This window comes from Macrobrachium rosenbergii, chromosome 5 (genome assembly GCF_040412425.1).
Source record: "Macrobrachium rosenbergii isolate ZJJX-2024 chromosome 5, ASM4041242v1, whole genome shotgun sequence".
NCBI classification, from domain to species: domain Eukaryota; kingdom Metazoa; phylum Arthropoda; class Malacostraca; order Decapoda; family Palaemonidae; genus Macrobrachium; species Macrobrachium rosenbergii.
In genome coordinates, this window is record NC_089745.1 from 35,884,885 (window position 1) to 35,902,951 (window position 18,067).

The following is an 18,067-nucleotide window of genomic DNA, read 5'->3' on the forward strand; positions in this document are numbered from 1 at the left end:
CTAAAACAGCCGTGGCCGAATACCAGATAAAAAAGTTAGTTTTGGCCACATAAAACAGAAAACCAGATTATAAGAGGGTTATTTTCTGTATAATTTATATCCTTAGGTTTTAAATAAGCATAGAATAGGTGAAGTGAGAACCCTCTAAGAAATCCTCTATTCTTAGCTTAACGTAGATTATACTAGGAGCTTTAACCTAAGCCATATAAAACCAGTAGTTGGGTTAGTTAAACAAATGAGTTTATAGCAGTTAGTCTGAATGACATGACAATTAGAATTAAAATTTCACAGAGCCATTGCAAAAGGACTAACAGTGTGTAAATAATACAGCCATATACAGGTATGAAAACTAACCTAAACCTTAGAGGGTTTAAGTTAACGTAGATATTTAATGAAATGTATTACAACGACACACTTGTATTCAAGTTAACCTGTAATATGGAAACTATATGAGGAACTACAGAAGTGTCCCTCATTAAAAACAATTAATATTTACTAGCTTCTAATAACAACTTGTTTTATATCAATACATGGCTGCCATTATGCAGGACCCTCAGCTTAAGTGTGCCATAGCAAATTGCTCGGTTCACTTTTTACCAGTGGGTACTTTTCACGTCCTGTTGTCTCTCCCCATCATACTTGAAACAGAATAAGGCAAGTCCTCAAAAGGTTCCTTGCACAGCCCAGTGTTTCCAGACGGCAACTAGAACACACGATGGGCCTGCTGCAGTTTGTATCAGTAATAGATCCAATGTTCAGATTGCAACTAAAAACGTGAACAAATTCTGGCTATCGCATGCAAGAAAACGATGCGAGGCCGACCTCATCAAAAAGATTAAAAAAGTTAGGGAGATACTTTGGCCTTGGACCTGGAAGGAATCTCTGGCGAAACAGGTCACCCTAAATCCCCCATCTGTACGTGACAATATACACAGATGCCTTGTTGACAGGTTGGAAGGACATTGGGAGGATCGTCAGGTGGCAGGGAGGTGGTCAGCTACTCTGAGGAATTGTCATATCAATTTCCCGGAGCTGATGGCTGTCTTTTTGACTCTCAAAAAACTCAAACTTCCAGAAGAGAGACATTTTGTGGGGTCTAGGCAACATGGGTGCAGTTTCCTGCATCAGTAGATCGGGATCACATTCACCTCCTCTCAATATGATAATGCTAGCCATCCTTTGGATGGTGCAAGCAAGGAAGTGGCACTTGTCTGCAATTCACCTCACAGTCTCTCAGTGTAATAGCAGACTCTCTACCAAGGAAAACAACATCCTCAACAGAGTGGATGTTGGACAACCACTCATTTCAAACAACAGCCAGCATACTTCCACAACCAGAAGTGGATCTGTTCACCACATACAAGAACACAAACTCCCAGTATGTGTCTCCGAGCTTGGACAGTCAAGCAACAGCAGGAGATGCCTTCCTACAAGGCTGGAACAAATGGAGGACGATATATCTTTTTCCTCCATTGTCCCAGATTTTGAAGGTTTTGAGCAAACTTCTAACCTTCAAAGGAACAGCTTAATTAATAGCCCCAAATTGGCGAAACAGGCATTGGTTCCTATTACTTCAACAACGGGCAGAGAGATCAATTCCACCACCGCCCGCTGTTCTATCCCAGACAGTAAGAGGGAAAGTCATCCACGCATCCTCCTTTCTGACCCGAGACCTTCACGTATGGACTTCTTAAATATTATTTACCGTGAAAATTACTCGTCCAACATTGCTAGGTACCTAGTGCAAAAATTACAGACATCATCTATCCGGCAGTACCAGTCTGTATGGAAGATATGGTTAGATTATATTTATACTGAGAGCTCAGTTAAGATTTCTATGGAAACACTTAAATTTTCTTGTATACCGTTTTGAAGACAAATGCCTTGCTGTTACAACAATCATGGCATACATGGCAGCACTAATGGAACCCTTGCTTTATGGATTTGGGATTGACTCTAGTATAGAAGTTGTCACTTCCCTTCTGCAGTCTTTTGCTCTACAAAGACCCCCTCCCAAAAGGCTTCCAGTTACTTGGTCCCTGAACAAGGTGCTTAGACTTCTATCAACCCCTCAATTCAGTGGACTCAATACAACCACAACTCACATGCTACAAAAGGCAATCTTCTTGATTGCATTAGTATCAGGAGTTCGTGTTAGTGAACTGGGCTCTCTTAGACGGGGACGATACATCATGCAAACAGCTGACCATCAATTATTATTGTCCCCTGGCCCATCATTCCTGGCCAAGAATGAGGATCCTTAAGAAGGAAATTGCCTATTCTGATAAGAAAACTCAATGTAGCAGACAAGACATTATGCCCGGTTCCAGCACTTAAGGTTTACCTAGAAGTCATGGCAAACATCCCAGAGGGTCCGATTCTCCTACACCCTAGCACAAACTAACTACTCTCCCTACAAGGGCTGAGAATGATTGTACTGTCTCGCATTAAAAAGGCAAATCCACACTCCTTTCCAGGTCTCATGATGTTAGGAAAGTATGTACATCATTGGCCTTCTTCAGAATTGTCGCTTTTGAAGAAGTCTCCAAATGTACAGGGTGGTCGTCAGAGACAGTATTTTTAAAAAACATTATTGCCACGAGCCTGAACAAATTCGACTACACTGTGTATCAGTAGGTGGCATGGTCAGTCCTAACCCATAGGTGCTACAACAGAAAACCAGGGGTCTTGTTGACGGTGAGTATGCTAAATACTGCTGAGAGAAGGGCGACAGTACTGCAACCAGACCCAGCATACTTAGGTAAGCCATGGTAGAACTACTGTACATCCTAAAACATAAGTTCGTGTATAGCTTCTTGTTCTTTGGTACCAAAACCTGAAGAGTATTTGGAATAAAGAATGGGGCTTCAAATTTGTCGCTTGACCTCGGACCAGAAATGTTTTTCCTTTGAGGTGTTGGGATTAAAAATTGAGAGCCTAAGCCTTTTTTGTCACCTGTCAATTTCTATGTACAGGAAAAACCTATTTGTGGTAGTCGCTGTTGAGTCCTCAAAACCCTCCCACTTCCCTGATGAAAAGGCATGGGATTTGGGCAAGGGATCATCCTGCATTGGACAACAGAAAGTAATGCTTCTTGGCCTCCGCAAAGGTTCTGTTGTTGACGCTGCGGCAGACTGCATGCGCATTAATCACTTCTTTTCTAAGCAGGTTTTGAAGATAGATGAACCTGGGTATACAGCCTCAATGTAAAGATTCCCCCCTTATCTTTGAGTCTATTATATACTCTATCAGGTGTTACAGTGTTTATCACTATGACTTAATATCTAGCCATGAGACCGGTTATAAGTGAATTCTTTGACATTAGTTTAGTCACCCATGGAGCTCTCATAGACCATGGAGGGTAACTCATTGAGGACTCAACAGCGTCTACCAAAATTAGGTTTTTCCTATGTCAAAATCTGTTATTTTATTACTGATTTTATTTTAAAACATTCACAAATGGTTTCATATAGTGTCTTTGTTACATGCCAACTGTATTAGAATATTAGAATTATACAAACATATTTATTACTTTAAATGAAGAACCTTAATTTTGAGTAGACATAATATATTCCATAAATGAAAGTAAGTTAAGTATACCTTAGTTTAATCAGACCACTGAGCTGATTAACAGCTCTCCTAGGGCTGGCCCAAAGGATTAGATTTATTTTATGTGGCTAAGAACCAGTTGGTTACTTAGCAACGGGACCCACAGCTTATTGTGGAATCCGAACCACATTATAGTGAGAAATGAATTTCTGTCACCAGAAATAAATTCCTCCAATTCTTCATTGGCCGATCGGAGAATCGAACACGGGGCCAGCAGAGAGCTAGCTGAGAACAGTACCCATCCGTCCAATGAGGAACTATAAATAGGAGGTTATGTTTTTCTAATACATGGTTTAAAACCAGATGATTATTCAGGAAAAAACTTTTAAGTGATATTTTTCAGTTTTGTGTTTCAGAACATGGTAGTTTAATAAATTTTGAAAATCAGATATTGATAGTTGTGACTGATATCCAATTCATTTTGTAGCTACTGGCATATACTAAAACAATTTTGCCTTGACTAGGAACACATGTGATCCTTGATGTTTTTGTGTGTGCTTTAATTGTGTATGGGGGAATACGCTGCCTTTTCATTGTGGTGCAATAACTTCCCTTTGTCTGGATTTATATTCTTACAAATGCTCCTTGCATTCAGAGAGAACTGATTTTTTTGGTTTTCATCGTTTTACCATAACTGATTTGATCGATTTTCACCATTTTGCCATAAACGAATATCTTTTTGTTGGAGATCAGAGCATCCTTTTACTACAAAGGATTTGAAATTTGTTGGATAATGAAAATGTATAGTTGATGTTATCATATTATATTAAATATTTTGGTAATATTGCATTATATAGTAAGATAAAATTACATCAGAGTTTATCAAAAACTAGTATGCCCAGCAGAGCTGCTTTGGTATTATAATTGAATGATGTATGTATATTGTAGTTTCTTTTTATTAAGTTTTGGTTTTGTGGTTAATTTGTGATATTTATGGTTAGTTTTAGTGTAAGAAAAGGTAAATACTACATGCCTTTAAGGACATTCTTGATACTTTTCCAGATTTAAAATTGTTTCTTGTACTAGAACAGGATTTAAAACTTCTAAGTTTCTTGTACTTTCCATATAGTTGTGAACTGTGTGATTCCACATAGCTGTGAAATGTGTGATTCTCTTTTAGCAGCACAGAAACATTTATTACTGTTTTAGCTGCTTGCACTGTAGTTTATACAGTGAAGCATTAATTTAGAAATAATGTTTAATGTAGTTACCTGTTATTTAATAAATACCAATGCTTGTTTAATGTAGGAAGCCCTTATGATGTGCAATCTAGGTGCTATAATATGTATGACTTCTTTTGTTTTCCTTGCATTTTGATTAATGTTATTGATACAGTTCATTGAATAGTAGATTTAAGAACAGTAGTCCAGTTGATATTTGTACCTTGATGTATTCCAGGACCATAGTGGCACAGTACTATAAATGTTAGATGTTCTTTTAAGAAAATGTATTACACATCCATTGACGTGCCTAAATGTATGCAAAGACTATAACCTAACCCGTACACCTTTCCCTCGTCAGAGTAATCCCGCAGAAGCTGTCTCCCAACTGCCTACCCTTTCCCACGAACCTCCCATGATTCACGTGTCCTCACGCAACATTGATATGGAGCTGGTTCACTGGCTGCAATCTCTTTCAATAGATCGTGATGTAATTGATAAGGTAAGTGTAGTTGAGCTATCTTTTATAGTTGATTACTAGTCCCATTGTTATCCCTCATCTTGTTTCTTTGAAAACTTTAAGGCATCTCATGCTTTACAAAAGCATAAAAGTCATTTGAACAAAATGATGGAATATTTAAAAGGAAGTAAGTTGTTGACATACGTAATAGAGAGGAAACGAGGTGGAATAAAATTGCATATATTATAAACTGCAGAATTCAGTATTACAGTACAAAATTATTATACATATATTAAGTAATGCTGTTAAAAACAAAATCTTGATTGCCTGCAGACCTGGACTGACCAGGTTGTGGATTAAAGCCTTCCCCCCACATGCAGTCATGCTATCATTTTAACCTGTTTAACAATGGGGAATACAGTAGGAATAAAGTGAAAGCAGGAACAATTGGGGGACTGTAATGTCTGAGTACTGTGGTTGTACTCGGTTAAGGTTAAGACAGTGTATGTAGTTTTACCCTTCCGTCATAATACCAGTTTTTAATACCCAGATGGGCAGATGTGGAAATCAATAACTTTAATTGCACCTCCATATCAGGAAGAAGAATTGTTTTATTATAAGTACAAAAATAATAATTAATCCTTTCAGACACTAAGCCTTTGCAAATCCTGGCTGTCCCAGAACCAGGGATTTGATAAGCAATATTTTACTTTGTTCATTGTCTGTGAAAGCATTATTCATGTAGTGTTACTGTTGTCTTGTTTTAAAGCATAATATGTGTACTATCCCATAACATAAAAAGATTCAAAAATAAAAATAATGAATCATAAGTTTCTGAAGTGACTCGGGTTGGATTTTGGATGATGTATTAAGAGTGCCATTAGTGATCCAAAGGGTTATTTATGTAAAATTGTAATAAAATATAAAAATAAAAACATAAAAATTAAATACATGGGAATTATAAATATATGGGAATTATATTTGCAATTCAGACACCTTTTCATGTTTCAGAATGTGGTTACAGTATTTTTCATTCCTACCATATAGACTGTGGATTGTGTTTCTGGTGCTTCTTTGCTAGTTTACCTTTTTACATAGGTTGTCCGGATGTTCTTGTTATTGTTAAGATGATATATTTTGTCATGAACAGCCTTAGGAAAAGAATTGCATCTGCAATTGGATAGCATGTGAAGGAATGTACAAAGCATTCATCATGCCAGGTCATATGTAGTGTGTAGAACCTGGGAGGTAAATTTTGATTATAACTGCCTCTTGTTCTTTGCCCGTGTTTTGCCCTTGGTTATTTGTTTCTGTTTCTAACCATATCTATCAGTTTTTCTATTTCATCATCAAGATGAAAACAGCAATTTCTTTCTAGGAACCCTCATACTTTCACAAGGTTTTGGCCATTTCAGTTTTATTTAAAATTTTACAAATTTTAATAATCAGTATATTACATTATTTCATGACAGTTGTAATATGTTGCCAACAATAACACATCAAACCATATAACATAAAAGTACAATAGTATGTCTTTTCATCATTGACAGTTGTATATCATCTTTGATGGTACAGTATAGGGAAATGTGTTTCTTTCTTTTTCTTTAAATTTTCAGCTGAAAACCCTTATAGACAGAGTTAAAAGGCTGTAAACCCAAGAGAGCTCCAGAGGGAAATCAGCCTGCAGAAAGAGACAAGTTATAGAAGGTGATAAAAAATAAATGTGAGGGAATAGAAAATGAAACTGATACACCTAAAATTCTGGAGACAGCAGAGAGCAGGAATGAATTTGCTCCATGCTTTAATATTTGGAGATCAGAAGATTCCACAGTTGTACTTGGCAAACTATTCCACATTTTTAGTTGTAGCCAAGATAAAATTCATAGCAAACCGAGTAGTATTAAAGCAGATGCTAGGAAATTACTCACTGTTTGCAGCAGCAGCCTGCCTAATGTGAAAGGAATGTAATTAATTTCATCAATTGTAAACTCTTTAGCCAAATTGGTTTACCTACTAAATAAAGTGAAAGAAAGTGTCATAGAAGTAAATATTGGGTGACCATAAAGTTTTTTTTTTTATGTTTAGTTTTGAATGTGTAGAATAACTTATGCTGTGTTCATTGAGAGGGTCATGAATTATTTTGGTAGGAGTGAGTTTGGAGTAAGACTCATTCCATTTAAATGTTATCTGTATTTGAATCTGATTGATTGATCTTGACAGTTATGACCTTTATGGTGTGCTTTAACCCTTTAATCATTACCAGTAGCAAAAAACTTCAGAAGCCCTAGCAGTCAGCCAACAGCTCGCCCTGCAAACATTATCCGAAAAAGTAAAAATGTACAATCTGGCAACTGCTGTACACTTTTCCATTCAAGTGTGGATTATGTTTATTTATTTCTGATCATTTTCTTTTTTTAATAACATTCATTTAATCATTATACTGTTTACCTTGTGCATGTATATATTGACCTTACCTTTTTCTTATAACATCCTCATAAAAACAAAATACTGTACAGTGGTTGATAATTGCTGATGTTTAATGGTATTTATTATTATAAAGTCATTTAATCTTCAGTTTTTGCTTATTTGGTCTTCAACTTATCTACTAATTTTCATAAATGAAGTGATGCATTAGATGAGGAAATTGAAGACATGGGGGTTGGTAGGGGGAAGGAAGGCATTGTTAAAGTCTGGGTATGATCCACAAAATCACTTGAGGCCTAGATAAACTATGTTTAAGCAGATTGACCATGAAAGGAAAGCGAGAAAGAGGAATCTTATATATGTACTGAATGCCAGTGTCTAAGCCTCAGCTCTCCTTATATTTACATACTAAACTGCGCAGGTAAATTTGGCGCCCTATGTGTATGAGTGTTAAAATGGATAACAGGTCAGGTAGCCCACTTTAGACAGTATTACACATTCCTTACATTGTCCATTTGACCCCAGCAAGATTTTCCGTTTTTTTTTACCTGTAATCATTTTCCTTTGGTCTTTTTTTATTCCTCCAAACCAAGAGAGTGAGGAAGGAGTCAGTGGTCTTGTTATATTGCCATATTACAATAAGTATTTTCTATTTACCTTGTTTTATACATTCTATGTAATCCAGTAAACAGACATTTAAATAAAAAACAAAATACTTCTTGTAAGATTTGTAAGGTGTGCTTATAGCTTTTGCGTATAGCATTGTTTAATGTGTCCTTTAGCATATAATAACATGATTAATGTTATATAATTAATTGTGAAGGAAACATTGTTTTGGTATAGGTATGGACTGTGTAGAATTCCATCTAGTTATGCTAATCCTTAAGTAAAGCAAGAAATACATTTTGTTTTTATATTCTTTCAGTTCTTAGCTCAAGATTACACCAAAGATGATGTTCTTACATGGATGACCAGAGATGATTTGAGAAGACTGAGAATGAGGTAAGATTATTTAAATAATTTTGCCATGGTACTTTAGGTAGAGATTTTGGCGAGTGTCTTTATGTGAGAGCCCCGTAAAAATATTTTTTAGACATTTTGGTAAATGCCAATTGTTTCTTGTTTTGTTTACTGAGTTGCATATGTAAATACATTACTTGATGTTTCATTTTTTATTGCTAGCAGTATTAATTATATGTTTAGCTGTCATAATATGATGGAATTTACTAGTATTTTTGGATTATTAAGTCCTTAACAACACATCACAGTATTTTTATGGATAATTTCCCTTATCTGTCAACTAACTTCAGAAATATAAACATCCACCATCAGTAAACAAATGGGAAGCACTCACAGATACCATATAATTAATAGTCAGTGATATTAAGCAAGCCTGGCTTCAGCAAGCTCCTTTCATTTGTGGTTTCATATTTTAATTCACTCCAAATACCAAGTCATATTTAAGGTATCTTCAACCCCTTGGTAATGGCATGCATCAATTGACACAGTAATTGCATTGACAGTCCTACGGCACACATCATATGATTATTATTTTGTGCCATGCCAGTTGAATGAAATTTGCAGGAAAACATACAAATCACATGAATGGGCCATAAATGACTATATGGCAACACTCGCACCTGAGCTCATTGACACAGAATAATAGTCACCTATGAGATTTCATGGAGGTGCTACATCTCCCCATCCCAGTACATCTTGTATATATTTGTCCTTAAATATACTGTACTAAAAAAGAAATTCTTATTGCTATTTTTAGTTCTTATCTTTTACAGTAATATTATGTGAGCTGTAACTGATGATTTAGATTTAGCCAGCTTTTGTGGTGGAACAGGTTCATGCTCTACAGCAGCCTGTAAAATGCTGTAATTGTATTTTTGCAGTATACAAAAAATATTAGAAAGAACATGTATAGCTAAAATAAGCTGGTATTTTTATGAGTTTGTCAGCCAAGTGGCCCTGTGCAGGGTTGGAATAATTCACTTTCAACTTCTTGTGGTAGGTAAAGAAAATTTTTTAGAATATTTTTTTTATACATGAGCGTTTGCATATCTTCCTCTCTCCATTGATGTGTTTTTAAAAATTGGCAGACCTTAAAGTTTGCCCAGTCATGAGGTTTGGTTTAGATTTAGACTGGCCTGTGAGGATTTAGGTCTATTAAACCTTACAGGCTGAGCTAAAATACGCATTAAGAACACCCCTCGACCAGGGCAAACTTGAAGGGTGGCCAATTTAAAAAAAAATAAGACATCAATAGAAAGAGGAAGATATGCAAATGCACATGGTATAAGAAAAATTATTTTTTTTAATTTTTTGAACCTTCTGTGGGAAGTTACAAGCAAATATTTCCAACACTGTGGGGTGCCTCTTTTTCAAGACGCTCATAAAAATATGCTAACTTTAACAAGTTATACATGGTTTATCTAATATATTTTTTGTTTATTTTACTTTGTAAAATTCCAATTACAGTTCAATTAATATTATAACAGATAAGAACTAGAATCAGTAACAGTCCTTGAGTATATTTATTGTAAAATATTTATGAGATGTAGTGGGATGGGGAGATGGAGTACCTTTTAGTAAGTTGTTAATGTTTCTTTTAATATTACAATGACAGCTCTCATACTATTGTAAAAGACCTAAAACCAACAGCAATCACTGAGTATGCAAGATTTACTGGGATGGGAAGATATAGTACATTCCCCCATGAAATTTCAAGTCACACTCATCTCCTTGCATCCTGATACAAGTGATAGGAACGTTTTCATGGAAAATTCATTAGAATGTTATGGCGCAAAAATAATATTAATGACCTGGATCAGAGCGTTTCATATGCAATTATTGGGGATTAAAAGAGCCCTGCCATCTGTTAAGGAAAGGGTAGTATTTTAAATGTGGTTAAAATATATTCTTTATCTGCTTGGGAGTGTCATAGGTTTAGTCATTGTTTTAGCAAGGCTTCATGCTTGATACAGTAGCTTTATTTTTAATATAACCAAAGGTTAATGAATCAGTAATGTGTCCCCTATCCTAGTTTTGATTCACCTGTCATGTTTCCTCTAGTTACTTGAGATTTAAGCTATTCCACTAATTAATTTACTATGTAAGGTGAAGGTGGTAGAGTACTAACACACAAAAATAAAACCTATTACCATTATTATTATAAAAAAATTTAATTGTGGTGGATAAGAATTCTGTAAAATAAGCGCTCCCAAATAAAAATTATATAAATATTGTTTGAATTATTGTAGATTTTTGTGAAAACTGATAAATTAACAATGTTTTTTTGACTGTATCAATCAGACTACAGTAATGTATTCCATTATGACCAATTTTGATATAAACTTTCTAATCAGAAATTGTTAAGAGGTACAAATCCCTGGTCTGTAGCCCTAAAGGTTCTCCCCAGCATCCCTCCAGCCCCAGTTGTATTGTTTTACCTTTTACTTTTCATCCAGTGTATAGTTCTCTTCTCACTTAGCTGTCTGTCATCTGTAACTTCACTTTCATCAAATTTTCAATTCACATTCAAGAACAAATCCTTTGGGTTAGCCCTGTGGGAGTCTAGTAATGTGATTCAGTTGTCTGTTAAATACTCGAGTCCATAAGTTATGTTATAGGGATCATGTGGAAGTTCCTGTGCAGAATGAGGCCACCAACAGTAATAGAGAACAAGAAATTTCAAGCACTGTTCAGTTAGCCATTGCTATTTCCAGAGCTTAGCCTTAGTACAAGTTGCAAGTACTTTGTGAATGCTCAGAAGCAAGTACAATTCATCCAAGTAGTATAATGTTTCTGGTAATTCAAGGATAAAGACAGTTTTATAGGTATCATCAACAATGGTTGCATTCTTAATGCAGTGATAATTGTTGCATGTGGTGCTCACATGGTCCCTATAAAACTTCCACAAAAGTATCATCACTACTACAAGAACCATGTTTCACTGGCATGGTCAATGGGAGCACCTTATTTTCTAATTTTAATACTGTTGTGGAGGATGCATAAAATTCAGCTACTAAAACTGTTCATTTCCTTGTTAATACTAAAACGAGGCATTTGAGAAGACCAAATTACCTTTTAGTGATTTATCATCAGATCATTCAAACCTAGCGTCATCATAAAGCATTCAAACTGTCTTGCTCATACAGTGGTGGGATAAGATTTTGCTAGCCTTTGGAGTTCTTATCAAATGAGCAAAAGCTATTCTTGGTCATAAAAACTTTTGACAAGATTCAAATCTTTTGACTTGAGGTTTTCAGTGATTATATGTTAGTTTTATAAAACTAAGTTAGTCATTATTTCATTTTTATTTTATGCGTTAGTGAAATGGTATGGGTGTTTTTATATAAAATGTATAAAAAGCACGTTTAACTTTATAAGAGGTTTTTACATTTTAGCTACTACCGTTTTTAAGGGCAGGACTTTAACATTCATACCACTTAATAGGGGCTTAGGACATCTCCAAACGGCGTATGATTTTTGCCTCTGACCTTTGGTTTTGTGACGCCAGCGCGATTTATCCCGAAAATAACCATTTTTCAAAATCTATCTCCTCCCTGGATACTTAATATTAAGACCTGAGATTACTGTCATATATAGACCTGATGTAGACCTCCAATAAAATGAAGAGTTTTTTTATAAAAGTAATTTTTTGCTAGATATGAATTTTTTTAGTTTGGGTAAAAAAAACCTCGAAAAATCATGCAAACAATCACGTAAAAAAATTATGATAAAAAATTTTAAAAAGGGCTTCATTTTATTGTTCTAGAACGTCTTACGAAGCTATGTACCAAATTTCAATGCTATAGCTTTAAAACTGAGGGAGGAGATAGATTTTGAAGGTCAAAAGTATAGTTTTGAGATACGGGATGTTCAAAGTTTTTCTTTGTATTTCTACAAAGACAATGTTAATAAATCATGACAATTGTGAATGTTATAATAATTTTTGGGTATTAATAAACCAAAACTATGTTATTTATCATAATTTAATCATAAATGAAGATCCATTTGCTAAAAATCTTGCTTCTTTAGGCTCCTGGTCCCCCCCCTGCCTTTTCCTGCGGCAGGGTATTATTCTCTTACGAGAGGGTTTCATAGCTGCCCAAGCTACTCACTGTGGCCAGGTTTTATTTTAAAAAGCTCCTGCTTCATATCCTTGTGATTTCTTCAGTCCTTTCTTGCCTGCAACAAATTTCTTCTTTTTTGGTTTAATTTTTTTTCTTTCTTTGTCTTGAAGTTCAAGACTTCGTCGCAAACCTCTACTTTTAACTTTTATTTTTTTGAACAACGATGCTTTTCTATATCCAAAATTGTGATCTAGCACTGTTGCACGAGCTACAAAAAGAACTCTTGAATGGCCTGCAAACTTTGTTTTATGAGCTTTTTGCCACAACTTCGAGTGAAAACTTTCATTAGCATTTTGTGTCAGGCCTCGAACACATCGCTCCAACAGATCTTTTTCACACAGAGATTCATAAATTTTCTTGATTTTCATTTGGCTTTCTTCGCTGATGTTTATTATTGTCGAAGACCTTTTGAATTCAATATCTTCTCTCTTTACTCCTTCTGCCAGTTTTCTATTGTAGTAGCACCATGACCCTAAACCTTTTGGGCAAAGTCCATGGCGTGGATTTTCTTTTGGTGCTAAAAATATGATGAAACGAAGCCATGATCTCTTTTTCATCTCAGTCCACGTTTTGCCGATGTTACTCCTAATGGCTTTGATAAAAACGAGGTCATCAATGAAATATTTGTATCTGATAACTTGTTTTTACCGCTAAGTGCGCTTACTCTTCTAATTTTGCCAGTTTTGGTTATTGTTTCTTCTCTCTCACTTTCACGGAGTTTTTTCAATCTACTGGGCATTCGTTTGCCCACATGGTTGATGCATTCAACTTTGGTAACTTTTACATCTTCATAAGGCCCTGCACCATTGTTCATAGCTATAACAGTATTATATGCACTCGAGTCTCCATCACCAACAAACGTCACATATCTGAATCTTATATTTTCTGACCGTGCAAAAATTCTTCTGGCTCCTTCAGCCTCCATTCCTGCTGACGTTTCATCATAATTTACGGTGCATTCATCATCATGCAAAGTTCCCCAAATATATTCCTCTTCTGTTATTTCTTTATTTTTCAGGGAGAACTCTTTACGTGCACACGCATTGCAAACTTATTCAGCACTTCAAAAGTCTACAACGTAGCCTGTGTACACTTCAATCACTGCGCCCATTCGAACATTTGATACATGACCCCGTTTCATCCTCGTTCCATCGTATGATACATCAATATTCAAGTTTCCATTTTCATCTGGAAGTATATCCAACTCTTCTCTATAATATTTTCTTATTCGTTCATATATATCTTCTTGTTTGGCCTTATAATGTTTTTCCATTTCTTCATATAAATACTTCAAGTACCTCCTGAACTTATAGTTTCCCATTGGTTTTATTCCCATTGCTGCTTGAAGACGTTTCATTCCCGCAAATCCATAGTCTTCTAAAATGGAATGGTATATCAATGCGGCATTACTCTTGAATACGTCGGCAGATGTTTTTGCACTTTTATCTGTAGGGCATTTAGTGGGTAAAGATGTTGCAGGATCTTTTAATTGTTGTTTCAAAACCATCGTTTTCATATATAATTTTTTGTACATGTGCACCCAGGCAATCTTTTAGCACAAATCTCTCGCAATCTTTTTCTACCTATGAGAACGAAGTTCATTATCTTCCTCATCAATATCTTCGCTATTGTTGCTACTTCCTTCGCTTTCCAGCAATGACGCAATGCGTATACGTGGTACTGAGTCTTGTGCGTGAAAGCACCAGCAGTGGATGTAGAAGGTGTGGCTGTAGCAGCAGTGGATGTAGTGGGAGTGAGTTCAAGGTCAGGAGTAGCCTGGGGCACCGAGGCGAGCGAGCCGGGCCCTCCCTCCACAATAGTACTCGCACTCTCTCTTTCACTAATTCCACTAATATTATCGGTTCTTGAACTCTTCTTGGAGCTAATCTTCTTCTCTTGTAGGGATAAAAGATGTTTTACTTGTCTTTTCCTCTTTGGCATGATGAATTTTTGCCAAAAGAAAGAAAAACAGACGTAAAAGTGATCGAATGACAGAGGTGAAAAAATGACGTGCACCCCTTATGACGCTTCTGATCACACTGAGGAAGGTAGCTGCTGTGAGCTGTTATGATGCGTGGAGTTGTGACAGATGCCATTGCTCACAATTTGTTTGATATAAAATGTAATCATTATAAAAATGTACGATAACAGAAGACATACTACATTTTCTTGTGTAGGATCGATGTTTTTGGCTCGCTGAGTTACTTTTACTAAATACCCTGTAACTACGAAACTAAAAGGAATTTTGGCAAAATATTTCGTAGGCATATTCTCTATTGCCATACAAAGCGCATATATTTTTTTCAGGATTTTGCATTTTTTGTCCTATACCTCCATATATTGTAGCCGGCCGGCCCCCTTACAGCAAAGCATTCTTTATGTTTAAAAAGTATCTGGTCTTGTGATGTCATAGGAAGTGACGTCATAGGACACAAATGGCGGGAGGGAGAAAAATGTAAACAAGCGCGGGCGGGAGTGTTGAACAAATGGTGGCAGTACAGAGAGCTCTCTCTCTCTCTGAAGGTTAGGTCGATAAAGATGGGATGTAAGACTGTTTTGTGGTTTTTGTTGTCGTAAGCTGAATTGCATAGTGAAAGAAGAACAACGTGAACAGGTGGGTGGATCGCATAATTGAACCATGAGTAATTCTAAGTATTAGCTACGCGCCTGTTTTTACCTTGGAAACTGGTTTTTTCTCCACTTTTACAGCTTCTGATAATGGAGGCGAATTTGTTTGTTGGCGGCCAAGTTTTCATTTGCCCCCTAACTATATTCAACAGTAAAGGGGGACTCTGGGAAACCGGGATTCTGGGTGGGGGAAAACAGAGAAGTGGAGCGGACATGTTTACGTTAAAGGGGCGCTGGCTGGAGGGGAAAACGAGAGAGAGCCATACGCAAAAGGGTGGGGGCTAACGAGGCAGGGAAGGAGAAGTTTCCTCACGTGCCCCAAAAGCGGGGGTAAGTGGGGAACGTTGCAAGGAGAGGGTAGGAGACAGGTTTTGCAAGCTGGAAACACGTCGGGAATCAGTGCGGGTAGAAGCGTAACACTGGGGGGGGGACACTGCCCGGTAACGGGGATGGGGACAAAGAGTGTGTCCGAAAAAATACAAAATTCACCAACTTTACCAGAAGTCGTAAAAGTGGAGAAAAAACGTTTCCAAGGTAAAAACAAGAGCGGAAAGGCACTTATTGCTGGCTGGAAGGAGCAACCTGGCAGGAAAAAACATTTTGCAGATAAAAAAAAGTTAACACCAACAGAACTAACTGGCCTTACGTTAGGGACCGGGTGGGTAGAGATCAGCCGCTGCTTTTAAAAATGCGTGGAACCTGGTGTTGGGGTTGAGGAAATGAATCTTAAAATAGGCTACAGCCATGTAGCCTACAAAATTGTACTTCCTCCTGCCGGGTACCTGGGGGTGCTGGCTGTGAGCAGGACAAGGCGGCACTCCCTCCCCCAGCGGGGACAAAAGCACTGTGTTTTCAGCAGGCCGTGATCTTGACAAAGCTTGATTAACCATTCATAGTTGCCAAAGTAGTGGGCAGAAAAGTTGCAGTAACTGATATAGCAGTTAGTGCAAGACACTGGGAGGGTGTGCCGAGTTATTGGCTCAGGCGAACGCGACGTGGACGGAAGGGATTCAGCCATTTTACTGAACAAGAAATGCAAAATCTGTATGTTTTAAGGCGTAGGAATGGGTAGCAGATAAGGGCTGTGGTGGGTCAGGGGGTGGAATGTGGGGGGGGGTTTTGGCGCAGTTGGGTGTGGGGAGGGTTTGCATGAGGTACTTGGGGGAAAGGGGGGAAACTTACGCGACGGTAAGAGGAATGGTTTTGTTGAAAAGCTTCGCGCTGGTTATGACAGTAAAGCAAAGAAACCATAAATGCTTGAGAAAAATGTGGCTGGGCAAAATGTATCTTTTGGGGTACAGATACGCTTTCGCCGTGTTTAGTAATGGGTTCAGGGAAACGGAATCCCGCTGATTATGATAAGGAAACAGAGAAACGATGCTGCCATGCGAAAAATGTGTGGCGGGAAAGTTTTTTGTTTTTGGGGTACAGATACACTTTCGCCAAGTTTAGTACTGGGCTAGCGGGGTAAATGCATTTCGCCGTGTTTAGTGCTTGGTTGGCAGGTTAAATGCATTTCGCCATGTTTAGTAATGGGTTCGGAGAAATGGAATCCAGCTGGTTATGATAAGGAAGCAGAGAAATGTTGCTGCCATACAAAAAAAGTGTGTAGGGAAAGTTTTTTTTTTTTTTTTTTTTTTGGGGGGTACAGATACACTTTCGCCGAGTTTAGTGCTGTCCTGGCGGGGTAAATGCATTTCGCCGTGTTTAGTAGTAGGTTCGGGGGGATATAATCTCCCTGCGCCACGTTCAGTACTGGTCCGGGGTACCTGTGTTGCTACAATTGCGGGTAAGTACAACCAAGAATGTTGAAACTTGCAAGAATAAACTCAAAAGCGTATATGTGTTTTTTCTTTGCTGTGTTAACTTATAGTTTGGGAGGATTACATGCAGGGTGTGTTAGATTCATGCGTAGGGATAACAGATTAACAAGTTATTGCACTTGCCGGATGAAATATGAACCGTTCAAAATAGACTTACCCGTGCCCTGTCATGTGCAGGATGCATGTGTGAACCCCGGAAAAAGGACAGCCCCCCAAGGAGGGGGGCATGTTAGCAACTTTGAGTGGCAACATTTAGGGGGTTTTCCTCAGTGGGGGGATAACAGCGCAACGTGATGGGTTAGATAAGTGTTTTTGGGGGTTAGCCCCCAAACTCCGAGTTTCCTCAGTAAGGGAATGAGGGATGAACCAGTGGCTTCCCCAATAAATGTTCGGGAGGACAGTAGTAATGGGAGGGGTTGCCTTTGTGTTGGCTCATTTAATGTTCTTGTTTGTTCTCTGTTTATTTAGCGGTTTCTCATGTCTAGGGTGCCATAAAGAGTAAATTTTGGCTGGTTTCTCATGCCTCGTCGTCTACCCCACCCACAACCCGCTTTCCCTAGGGGTCCCCTAAATTGTTGGGTAGAAATGTGCGGGTGAGCCATTACATAGCCAAATAACACTCTCCCGTGGGTACAGTATACCCCACCCATAACCCCGCATTCCTATCGGATCCCCTAGCTTGTTTGTTGAGGGAGAGCAGATCACCTGTCCCTGGGGTATACCCCACCCATAACCCTGCTTTCCCATCGGGTCCCTTACCTTGTTGGATGAACTTGAAGTGTTTTAATTACAGGTTAATTACATTTGTCAGACAAAAAT

At 37.6% G+C, this 18,067-nt stretch overlaps 1 protein-coding gene across 11 annotated transcripts in view; it reads left to right on the forward strand.

The window, feature by feature from the left end:
* The window catches only part of Ask1 (apoptotic signal-regulating kinase 1), a 219,560-nt gene that overhangs the window by 168,448 nt on the left and 33,045 nt on the right, over positions 1 to 18,067 (forward strand). For 7 of the 11 annotated variants that reach the window (XM_067103970.1, XM_067103968.1, XM_067103966.1 and 4 more), the window contains 2 exons: positions 5,131 to 5,271; positions 8,579 to 8,655. In XM_067103970.1, the coding sequence (XP_066960071.1) occupies positions 5,131 to 5,271; positions 8,579 to 8,655 (218 nt within the window). The remainder of the gene's footprint in view (positions 1 to 5,130; positions 5,272 to 8,578; positions 8,656 to 18,067) is intronic. The other 4 variants (XM_067103975.1, XM_067103971.1, XM_067103976.1 and 1 more) reach the window with 1 other exon arrangement.